This window comes from Podarcis bocagei (assembly GCF_964188305.1).
Source record: "Podarcis bocagei genome assembly, chromosome: 4".
Classification (NCBI taxonomy): Eukaryota; Metazoa; Chordata; class Lepidosauria; order Squamata; family Lacertidae; genus Podarcis; species Podarcis bocagei.
This window is the reverse complement of record NC_138128.1, coordinates 62,023,185-62,035,684: the sequence shown is the minus strand read 5'-3', so window position 1 is coordinate 62,035,684 and position 12,500 is coordinate 62,023,185. Positions and strand designations below refer to the sequence as shown.

The 12,500-nt window shown below is 40.2% G+C and overlaps 1 protein-coding gene across 22 annotated transcripts in view; it reads left to right on the top strand.

The window, feature by feature from the left end:
- Positions 1-12,500, top strand: part of EBF3 (EBF transcription factor 3) — a gene marked incomplete at its 3' end in the record, with an annotated part of 188,670 nt that overhangs the window by 122,489 nt on the left and 53,681 nt on the right. For 15 of the 22 annotated variants that reach the window (XM_081192969.1, XM_081192965.1, XM_081192959.1 and 12 more), the window contains 2 exons: positions 8,165-8,246; positions 11,583-11,727. In XM_081192969.1, coding sequence (XP_081049095.1) covers positions 8,165-8,246; positions 11,583-11,727 — 227 coding nt within the window. The remainder of the gene's footprint in view (positions 1-8,164; positions 8,247-11,582; positions 11,728-12,500) is intronic. The other 7 variants (XM_081192967.1, XM_081192963.1, XM_081192978.1 and 4 more) reach the window with 1 other exon arrangement.

Genomic DNA, 12,500 nt, shown 5'->3' with positions numbered 1-12,500 from the left:
TAAACAAATCAGTTTTAATGAAACCTATCCATGAAGACAGTACTAGAGTTTGTGATATTAAATGCTTGCATTTACACTTGTGAAGCACAAGCTTTTTTTAAAAAAAAGCTCTATTCTTTTAACATTTATTAATTTGACAAAAGCCTTAAAACCTTAAGAAAGACACTAGCTTGATTTTTAAAAAGAAGAGGGGAGAGAAGAGTGTGGAAAATCTTTCCTATGGCCCAAAAGTCTCCTGTAGATTGTTATGTGCATAAGGCTTAAGCTCAGACACATTTGCAGATGAACTGCTTTTACTAGCTTCTCTGAGACATGACATTTGTTCAGAAGATTAGCCAGGTTGTAATGTGTAGCATAATTGCACTGTGCGGATGTCCCAGAAGTGAAAACCTAATTGCTTGACAGGACTATAACTTTGTGGTATGCTCTCACCTTGTTAGGTCCTTTTCTGATGCAGTTCAAATGAAGTCTGGCCGCAGGTGTGCCTAATTTACCTCGCAACAGAACGTGTTGAATTTAATTGCACAGTGGTTGTTAGGAAAAATTGGTGGGTGGAATATCAAGTGACTCAGTGTACACTGATGGCAGATGGGCATTAAGAGGTATTCTGAGCTAAATGTATAGGTGAGTTGAGTTAATAAAATATGTAATTTTGATTTTAAAATAATGAATCCTTGTCATAGATAATGTAGTTTAATTAAAAGGGCACCTGCTCTTTCTTTAGCAAGAAGTTCAAAGAGAAATAAACACCGACTTTCTGAAATTTGTGCTTTTAAAAATGTGAACTTGTGAAAATTCACAGGAAGGCTTTTGAAACTGATTTAGTCTAAATAATACCGTCACTTTTCTGTGCTGCTTTACAGCAGCAACATACCCAACCCATGTTTCCTGAGTGGAACTGTCAATTTTTTTTCGAGTGTCATCCTCCTGCAGGGTTAAATGCCACCAGAGGGCACACTGAAATCCAGCATTCCTTAGTCCTACACACAGTATTCTTAACAATAGTACAGTGGTACCTCAGGTTACATACGCTTCAGGTTACAGACTCCGCTAACCCAGAAATAGTACTTTGGGTTAAGAACTTTGCTTCAGGACAAGAACAGAAATTGTGCTCCGGCGGCAGCAGGAGGCCCCATTAGCTAAAGTGGTGCTTCAGGTTAAGAACAGTTTCAGGTTAAGAACGGACCTCCAGAACGAATTAAGTACTTAACCTGAGGTACCACTGTACATCTTCCCCACCTCTTGTGGGCTGGCCGAGTGTGCCAGGTGGGAGGAACCACCCACCTGTTAATCATGTGATGCCACATTTCTTAAAGTACCTCGTCTGCAGCTATACTAGAAAAGGTTGCGAGAACATCTGTCAAAGGCTGCCTTGTGTTCCATTCAGGCAGAATATGTCAACTGCTTGTGTGTGTTTTTGTTTTGTTTTAAAAAACAACCCACTAAAACAAACATTATTCTACAAAATAATGGAATGTCACACAGAGATCTCAATACAAAAAGTAGAATGCCCAGCAGCTCACTGACTCACAGAAATTTGAACTCTGGTGTCTTTCTTTTACTGTCAGTCTCCATAATTCTGGATAAGAGCTGGGTGGCGGGGTGGGGTTGCCCCGCTGTAGATGTGGTAATCTTAACTGTATTAGTTTTTAAGGTGCCACAGGAGTCCTGGATGGTTTATACTTTCCTAAAACTCATATAGCCATGGCAGTGCATTTGCTGAGGGTGGGACAAGGCAGCAACAAGGTCAAGAGAGCACCAGGTTGGCAGTGGCGTCTTCTCCAAGTTTGACGACATTGATTGTCATCTTCTGTTGTGGGGCTGGGGGAAGAATAGTCTTTCCAGACCTTAGAATTGAAATAATTTGGCACTTTTTATTCTCAAACACCCCTGCCGCTGTTTCTCTGAGCATGTGTTTTGTTTATTCCTTCTTTGAACTCACAAAGACCTAAAATAGTTCCTCTGATTAATTTAACCTCCCTCCCAGTTAATATATCCTGCAACCCATATTCTGCTCCAAATTAATTCCACTTCAATTACCCCCATTCATCATTACGCCCCCATCACCTCTAAATAATTTCCTATTAAATTAATATCTCCAAATTAATATCCCATTCATAAGGTGATCTAAGGGCTTTAAAGAAAAACACCCTTCTTTGTAGTCACTTTAAAACCCAAGCCTAAGCAGGTAGTGTGATTACCTGTACTTACGACATTTGTATCACTGCTACTAGCTACAGGAAAACAAAAAGGTAGCCATCATAAAGACAAGCCTGAGGAAGACTGCTTCAGCAGATGCTTCCCACATCTCTCTGCAACTCTACTGACCCTTCTCACCTCTGTGTCTCTGCAACAGCTAGCAGCTCCCATGCTTTATACCACTAGCAGCTCCCATGCTTTATACCACGGCCTCCCCATACGTTTTCCCTCCTCTTCACTCTGGCTAGTTGGAGGCATGCAGGAGCCAGCTTCCTACTGGGTTATGACAGCAACAAGAACTTCTACTCTGTAAGAAGGAGAGTAGAGAACCATGTGGGCACCTGGGAACAGGTCTGTGGGCACTGCAGAACTAGAGCAATATCCCCTATCTTGAAAGGATAAATTGCTTTGAACACTTAAAATTCACTATAAAAATGTTAAATATTATCTTGTTTTAGTCCAACTCAGTTCATCAGTGCTTCCTGCTGATTACTTCAGACCACATGTAACAATTTAATCAATATCAGATCCAGCATTTGCCTTCACAGCCACATTTTTCCTTTACCTTCTCTTGCTCACAGCAACAGGAGGCAGAGGGTGATGGGCAAGGGCAGCGGTAGCCAGCATGGTGCCCTCTATATGTTGCTGGACAACAAGTCCAACTAGCTTCAACCAAGGTGGCCTGTGGTCAGAGATGAGGAGTTGTAGCCCAACCTTCTGAAGGCACCACACTGGCTACCATTGGGCTAGGAATCATATTGTTTTAAGCTGCTCCTTGCAAACCAAAGAGGAATAGTGGGCAGTGAGTTCTTATTTCTCCCATAGGAAATATGCTGTTGCAAAACACTCGGGGGGGGGGGGATTTTGAAGCCTGAAGCTGCAATGGAAGAGCTTGTACTTTGAGACTTTGGGATAGAACTGCAAACTGTGACGTTGCCAAAACAAAACCTTAGACCAAAATTAATGGATGCATTGTTTTACTCTTTACTCCTAATAACCACTCTACCTGAACCCTTGCAAACTAAATCTACCTAACGATGCCCTTCATAATTCGGATCCTATCAATGACAGTCCTTATTATTGCCCTACATGCCAGCTTGGTAATCTTCTTGTGCCCTGCTCAGAGTGAAATAAGAACTATTGAGGGGGGAAACTGGACCTTCACATCAATTACCCTGAGGCTGTGGATTGAACTTCCCACTGAAGTTGCAATTCACCCTTTTTATTGAACTTCTGGAGGGACTGTGAAGCAGATCTCTTCTGTTTGACCTCTGGTTCAGCTGGTTGGTTGATATGCTTTTTCTACTGTGTTTTCCCCCCACCCCGTTTTTTAGAAGGTTGTTAGCTTCACTTCTGTTTGTGCATTGCCTTGAGAAGAGCCAGTGCTGTTTTTCTGGGTCTACTCAAGGGTATGCAGTACCAACACCTCTCATTGTTGTTGTTAAAAGGGGCAGCACTTACTGTAACAACTTCGTTGTGATGACCAGCACCCATGTTTCTAGCAAAAAAGCGCTGTGTAGAACAGCTAACAAATTGTTTTAATAGATAAACAATAATAAATACTAACAGATGAATAATTCATTATCATCATTATCATTGTAACAATTCTACAGCACTTAGCCTAAAATTCTAAGGTTAAGCAATAGGTGAACAGGTAACTAAGAAGAGACTCAACCCTGGATTTGAATGGTATAGGGGAAATATATTTACCTTTCCCTTTCCATAATCATAGTGTATGGGAATTTGGGTGGGAAATTGGGATTAGGGGAAGTGTACCTCAGGCTGCACATCCCTAGACCCTAATTTAACTCTTCCTTCCAGGATATTTTAAGCTGTTAGGGGCTCTGCCCCAGGCACAGCTTAAAGAGTCCTTTGAGGGATGATTAATTAGGATCAAAGAAAGTGCTTTTCCTAGAATAAATATCTCCTTCCCCAACATTCTTTTAGCTTAAAATTGGTCTGAACAAAATTTTCAAGTATTGCATTTGTTTCCTCATGACAGCAAGTTCAATTCAGAATCCACCAAACCATATTCCAGTGTAGTTGCTATTATGTGGAATCTAACGTGAACAGTGTGTGTGTGGGGGGGGGGCAGTAGATGGGTCCTTCCCAAGGTGAATAGGTCAGATTGTAGTACCTGAGAAGGAATTTGATAATAGTTTTCAGATACAGTGAGTGATGCCATAAGGACAGGGGTCACGTGCCTTCTTTGTAAATTTTAGAAAAGGTTAAAAAGAGTGAGCTAAGATATTTAAGCTGGAGGATAGACGCCTATGAACTGGAATGGAACACTTGGAAGTGGCTGTCTAGATTTATGGTGGCATCTCCATCACTCGGGGTCTTTAAGAGTATGTTGCACAAGCATTAGGTTGGACATAGCAAATATTTTGATTATATGACACCTTGAAGAGTTGCCATCTACATGTCTAAAGGTGTCTACCGGTGGAGATGTCTGTGGGTAGGATGCCTCTTGTTTCAAGCATCAGGGTACAGTTGGCAAACCCTTGACATTCATTTTAGCTCTGTATTTTTTCTTAGTCAATTTGCGTCCAAAACCTTAATGTTTTCGGCCACTACTTCTTGATGGAGCTTTATATATACCTGGGAGGGGCTACTGCTGGGTCATTTGGGGTGAGGGACTCACACTGGGATAGCCTTGGCTCAGGTGGGAATGCTGGAGCCCCTTAATCCAAACTTTCACATCCCAGCAGATACTGGTTTTGCATTGTACTGTAATAGTAAATGCTAACCATATCTACTCAGAAGTAAGTTCTATTGGTCTTGCTGGGGTATACTACCCAGTATGTGGAGTTAGAATTGCAGTCTTAGCCTAAGAAGAGTTTAATGAAATACATTTCATGTCCCTCCCCTTTCTCTATTGTTTCCTCTGAACTCTTCCAAGCAAAGAGTTGTGCTCTTATACCTTGTGATGTGCCTTGGTGGTTAATAATAATAATAATAATAATAATAATAATAATAATTTATTAATACTATTCTGGTTATTGGAATACTTTTGAAGAAGAAGTAGACTGTGTAATATGTTTTGCCCATGTTAACTGTAACAGAAACAAGGATTCTTCTTAACTGTTGAAAATACCGGGGGGGGGGGGACAGTCTGCAACTCTATTTTCTCACCAGTTATGACTACTGCTAACTACTACTAACAAAAGAAAAGTCTCCACTTTTTGTGCATATAAGGTTGGTGAAGGCATACTTTTCAAGCATCGTAGTCCAAGCTTGCCCAGAACCCCATTAAATTGAAGGGCCAGATTTAACTAACCCATTGTGCTAGCAGAAGCCAGCTGAAGGAATCCTAATAGCACAATGAGGCTTTTCTACCCCTTCCCCCAATCCACTCAGCAGGGTCAGAACTGCATGCAGGGAGAGGCAAGGGGATATTGTTCCATCTGGCAAGCAGAAAAGCACACGCTGGTGGTACAATCATATTAGTGCAATGTTGAATTTCACCCTGAGTCTTATTGGTGACCTTAGATTTGTAGTGCATCAAATGATATCTCTTGTTTCTCTGGTTTTTTCCCTAGCTGTGTTAAGCCAAGTTCTTGCCCTCCTGTGTGGAGGCTGGGAAGTGGAGGTGCATAGCTATGCCTAAGCCTTTATCCATGGGCAAGGAAATGTACAGAATAGTAGGGGGAACTATGTTGCACTGCAGCCTCCAACTACCACTAATACAAATGAAGTCACTGGCCTGCAGGTCAGTGGTGCAGCATCCAGGCTGCAAGAGTAATAGGTAAGGGCTCAGGAAGAAAGTGAACTTTACCCACTGATGTGCTTCTTCCCATTACTTGCGACTCATTGGTGGTGCAGGTGATGCAGTCTGATACTGATTGCACGGCCCAAAGACTTCTGTTTTGCCCATGGCTATAAGTAGCTGTTGGATATCAGTAGTCCATGTGTATGTAAGGTGTCTAGGTTGCTGGATGCTTCAGAGTGATTAGATGAGGCTGTGCTCTGGATGTCATGTTCTGAGCCTCTCCTTGCATGGGACTTCCATGGTAGTATTCAGCCTGTTGTACATCCCCAGTTGCCAGTGGGTTTGCATACACACCATTGGCATAATTAAGATTATAGCAGGAGGTCTCTGCCAACCATATAGGCCACTTACAGAATTACTGTTTGAAATAATTGTGTGAATGAGGGGTGTAATCTTTGAGGGAGGAGATTAATCTTCAGAGGGCTGAATTTCTAAAAACAAAATAAAATGGTATTCCTACCTTAAATATGCAAGGTGGCCAAGGTTTTCTTTTCAGTTTTTCAACAAGAGACATTACTGACGCTTCAAGGGCTGACCCAAATTTCCAGCATAGAGTGCCTCTGGAAGCAATGCTACCTTGTGACATAGTAATGTTCCCAAAGACATTCCATTCCAAGAATGTAGCCAGGGCAGCCATGCTGCTGCTTGAAGTTATGGCACGGGTTTCTTCTTGTTGTTGTTAAAGAAGGAAAAAAGAAAAGGGTGGGGAGACCTTGCTCACCTCTTATATATAAGAGTTTCCTATATGGCATGGCTGAAATGCCCAGTTCGTGTCTTCAATTTTTATCTTTTGATGCACTAAACATTTAAAAGCTGAAACAGAAAAGGTGCAACTGATGAAAACTTTTTTTTACTGTACAAACTGCTATTTATTTCATGGTGTTTTGTGGACTTTGGTGTCCCGCCCTGACCATGAGTGGGGTACAGAGACATGATGATGGATGCCAGTCAAGTCGTATGTAGGGAGAAGCTAGGGTTGCAGTACCTTGGATAGCTCCAAGCACATAACTTACTTCACCAACACCTGGAGCTCAATGGAGGCCTAATACCCATTTCAAGAGCCATCCCCTTCCCGAAGAGTGGAGAAACTTAAAGGGGTCGTCCTTGTGGCTAGGGACCAGCACTGTGTCACCCTTCCATCAGCTCCTGCCTTGTGTGTTGCCTGTGCAGATGAGCAGGCACTGAGAAGCATGGAACTCCTGGTGTAAAGGGGACTGGATCTTCAGGGGAATCTGGCTCACAGGGTGCTGCCTCTAGGAGATCCAATTCTGAGGCCTCTGGTTCAAGGAGCTTCTAGATGACAGGCTCAGACTCAGTGCTGGGGCATCTCCCTGGCCTACCATCAGTATCTCCTTGGCTGGCACCACTGATTTTCATGATCCAATTTGTTTTTCTTCCTTCTTTGTGTCAAAATCAGTACTGCTGCTCAGGGTCAGGGTCATGACTCATGGCAATTGAGCCTTCTCCACCAAGGATTGGTGGACTGAATAGCTATCAAGGGTTCTTCACCCTTTAAAAAAACAGTGAGCAGCTATACTATTAGGCAAAGTCTAAATGTTGTTGGAATAAGATAAGATTATCTTTTCCATGTGCTTTCAAGTGTACAGTTGGAAAAAATATACAAGGGTTTTTAAACCCCAATATATAAGAAATTATAAATTGTAAGTCATTATAGCAGTTATTGGGGGGGCATGCATTAGTCACACATTTGATTTCAGTGTCTGTCTTTGTATTAAACAGCATCCTGGTCCTACACATAGTTATTGGAAAGTAACTTCCACTGAGTTCAATGGGATTATTTCCAAATAAATAGACATAGAATTTCAGATTGAGACTGCAATCCTAAACGTTCTTACTAGGGAGTAAATGCTATTGAAGACAGTGGAACTTACTTCTGTGTAATCATGCATAAGAGCACACTATAAATGTGGCCGATTGATCTGCACTGTTCACTTAAGTATCTGGCCCAAAATATCTATTCTCTTCTCAAGACTGGAAGATGCAATTATTCAAGGGCATACTGCTATTGGTATGAGCTTCAGTTTATAGATGAAATAAATAAAACAAGAAAAATGGCATTCTGTTTTTGGCAACACTCAACTTGTAATTTTTGGTATAGAATCTGCTGCATACTTTCAAATCCGTCCTGTATCTTTGACATCCCTAACAAATTTTATTTTTGTATTTTTGTAGATTTTTTCTAAAGTTTTTCCTCAAGTGCAATCAGAACTGTTTGAAGAATGCAGGAAACCCACGAGATATGCGAAGATTCCAGGTACAGATTTCAAAAAGAGCTAAGGCTTGCAAGTACTTGCACAGAAGAAGCATTATGCAGTTGATTTAAGGAGACTCTGTCGTTTCTCCCTAATTGTTACGAACATTTGCCAAATTTAATTGCATGTTGTATTTTCAGTTCTTTGTGACCTCTGCAAGTCAGATCTCCCAATCTTCCAGGCTACTCAGTAAAGCAACAACAGCGCCTGCCTCTCTCATTTCCATTGTCACAGTAGCTGCCCCTCTTCTGGTTATCTAAGTAGACCTAATCTGAGATGTCCCACCACCACCAAGAACATGTGTAGTAATCCCAAAGGGCGGGGCCATACCTCTTGCTGGCCAATAGTTCAGGTTTTAAGCTTTGATGTGCACAGAGACAATTTGTATATGTTTTGCACAGATTAACCACCAAGAATTTGAAAACATTTAAGGATTATTTCAAAAAAATTCCTTACGTAGTGGAGTAGTTATACTGTTCAGAAAAGTTTTGTTACATGCCAAATACCATTGTTTTACTTTGGTGGGGTGGGGTGGGGCAGCTAATGTTCATGGAATTTATTGGGTTTTGGCTCAATCTTTATGGTTTTCATGATATAAAAGTCAATTTTCTTAATAAGAGTTATTTTCTATTTGTTTCTTGTTGCAGTTTTATTAAAAAAAACTACTGTAGGTAACTCAAAACCAATATAGAAAACTTTCTGTTTTAACTGATTGTTGTTGTTTTAACTGGGAATAGTTATGGAGCAATATAACATTTTATATTAGAAACATTTCAGTCCGAGAGATGGTTCTGAGAAGAGTAACTTACTATTAAAGTAATTAAGGTGGGCTTCTTTGCATAGCCAACCCAATCAAGTGATGCTAGCCAAGTTGGAGAGAGAAAAACAACTCTTCAGAACAATTGCACCAAGCTTCAATTTTTCATGCAGCTCAGGTTCATGTGGATTGATAATACTGATCCATCTGAACAGAGCATAAAGTAAAACCTACAATGAGTGGAAATGTCCCTCATGTCTCACCAGTGACTAAATGAAGCATCAGCCATAAATAGTTTTGTGGTTGGCAATGTAGCCAGTAGGAAGTCACAAGGAAGACTTCCCTGGGTTTCCTTAACTAAGCTACCTACTTCTTAGAAGAGTTAAGTGGATTTAACAGTATGTCAGGTCTTGAACAATATTTTCAACTTGTTTTACTATCTCAGCACTTTTCTTTAGGTGCGCTGCAGGAATGAGCCAATAAAACAAAGGAGAGAGCATATGTACTTTTGCTGAACTGTAGAATTTTCCTTTTGTGATTACTGACCTATATATCAGTGACGGAACAAAACGTGTTTTATATATTAAATACAATTTTATCTGTTTTTGGAAAACATACTGTGGCCTAGCAACGAGAGGGAGGAACCCCAACTTCCCTTAGAATTGCTCTTTAATGTGCTTTACAATACCCTGTTTCTAAACGCATTATATGTACATAGGACTGGGGGATGTCAGTCACCTCTATAATTCATTAAAAGTGAAAAGCAACTAGCCTAGTAATGTGACTGCAGGGACTGGAATTTGGGATACTGGAGGCAAAGTCCAACTTTATGAATCTCCCATAATGGATGTCCTGGAGAAGCAATACAGTCTGACTCTTCGGAGAAAACAGTGCAGGCTGCAGAATCACAGACTTCTAGAGAAACACCCTCAGGCTTCTCTCAAGGGGAACACAGATGGCTGGCTCAGAGGAGGCAGAATATACAGGAGAAGGTGCTGTAATAGCTGATAGCTAATTACAGCATGTGGAAAAAAACAGGATCAAAGGTGATCTAAAACATAGAAAATAGGAAGGAATTTACATCTGATGCCTCGGACCCACTGGGAAAGGAAAAGTGTCCTGTGTTTTCATTTATAGTAAGTTGTCGTAGGATACACCTTTTTCCATTTCTCTCCTCCCAACAGAAATTAAAAGGTTGGTCCTTTTAATATGCTGTAGCACCGTTCTCTGTTGTTCTTAAACTAAAAGCAAAAGGTTGTATTGAATTGTTTCACTGCTGATGGAAGGCTCTTTGATTCAGTAAAGGCTTCCACAAGCTGAAACGCGATTCACAAATTCTCCCTTTCTCCTCAAGTCCCCTTCAACATCTATCATGATTTTTGCTGATTCCCCTCTCCCTTCGCAGCCCCTTGCATCATCAAATATCACCTCCCCCTTTCTGCTAACAAAAACCTCTGCTAGATCAAATTGCTTTCCATCAATGGAGGGACACAACTGGGTACAACCAAAAATGTAGAGCAATTGCTCCACTGGGAAGGGCAGGACAAACATGAGTAACAGTACAAGAGTGGTTTAAATAAAGTTAGGGAATCTGAACCTTTCATAATAAATTTATAAATTTGGCTGCCAAATCTGGCCATATTGTATTATGGTAATAAACACTGCCTATGCAAGTAACTTACATATGTACCTCAAAGTACAATAAGTAAAGACTTTTCATCCATTGATAATTACAGTAGCACTTCTAGAATGCAACTCACAATTCTATGGGGCAGAATTTTTTAATGCCAAGGGCGTGCATTTTTGTAACTGTTCCTTAAAAAAAACTTACTAAGTCTGACATCTCTTCTATGGCAAGACTCTAAACTTGGAAACAAGTACAGAAAGCTTTCAGTTAAAAATAAAGAAGGAATTTTCATTGGCAAAGCAGGGTCAGTGAGTGTCCGACTAAACTTGAGAATGGATACTTTTCATGAATTGAAAGCACTTTTAGTATTAATATTAAACTTGGTCTTTTCAGATGCAAAAAAGTTCATTATCAGACATTAAATCTAATTGTGAAAGTGACCTAGAGATCATTTCTGGAGAGAAAACAGAGAGTTACACATAGTTACTGATTTATTAAGCAAAATATTTTTTCCCCTCTGACTTGGAGTGCTCACAATTCTTCATTTGAAGACAGTCTCAAGTGTACAAATTTTAATTGGATAAACTATCTAATCAATATATCAACAGATCAATCAAAACAGTAGCTTTTAAAATGAGTGGTTAGAGGGGTGTTTCTGAAACTAATGGCTAGAAGAATATTTTCCCTGAATTGAATTCATTTGTTAGCATAATAGGAGATTAAACTCTAATTAGTGCAGCGGGTGTTGAGGAGGAGGGGAAAAACTGTGAGCTGAAAAATCTCCACTGATAGCCAAAAAGGAGTGAATGCATCTACGAATAAATCTATGTACAGAGAAAAGGAACAGATTATATGTTTCCACTTTGTTGTTTAAACTTATTGTAGCAGCTGCACTACATTTTCTGACTACATGCTTCAAAAAAGAAATGTGCTTCTTTTCTTTTTCTCCCCCAGGTTGTTGTATCAACAACAGTCAATGTGGACGGCCATGTTCTGGCTGTCTCAGACAACATGTTTGTACACAACAACTCCAAACATGGAAGGCGGGCTCGCCGCCTTGACCCCTCAGAAGGTACGGCCCCTTCTTATCTGGAAAATGGTAGGCACACATTTACATGTCGTTTTTTATTTGCAATGCTTTTTTTGCACCATATTTTGTGTTGCTACACGACTACATTTTACTTTTTACATTATATATTTCTCTTCTTGATCATCCTATTAAAATACAGTACATTAGCATTTCTGATTGCACATCAAGGAGAAGATTGTCTCTCCTGCATTTGCTTCCAACTTTATTTCCTTCCTTTAACATGTAACATACAGCCATTCTTCTCGTTCTTTTCTGTTTATTTGCTTACAGCTTTTTCTTGCTGTTTCAGTTCGATTTGCTTTTCCTTTGGCTTGTCATAATCTTCAGTCCAGAAATACATTCACAGATTGTGCATGTAAGTTTAAATGGGTCCTAAAAACATGACCAAATCTGTAAAGAATTTACTATGTGAGGTCAATTTCCTGTTCCTGGGTCCTACTGCAACAGTTTAAGGCACTACTGAGGTCTTGAATAAGGAAAAATGTTGTGCTTTCTTTCAATCAGATTCAGAAAAACCACCAGGCTCTATAAGTTACATATGAAAGCATGTAATGAACTATATCTATTTAGCATCTACTTAAGGCCAAATGTCAAACCCAGCTACACATATGAAAGAATGATTGATGCTCTCCATCTCTGTTTATGTGCCACTATAAATGTATACAGTAATGGATACATTTCTAACCATGTAAAGCAACTTCAGAGCATATTTATTAATGCATTTATTTGCCACTTTCCCAAAACACATGCAGCCCTCAAAGTAGCTGACAGGCATTAAAAAT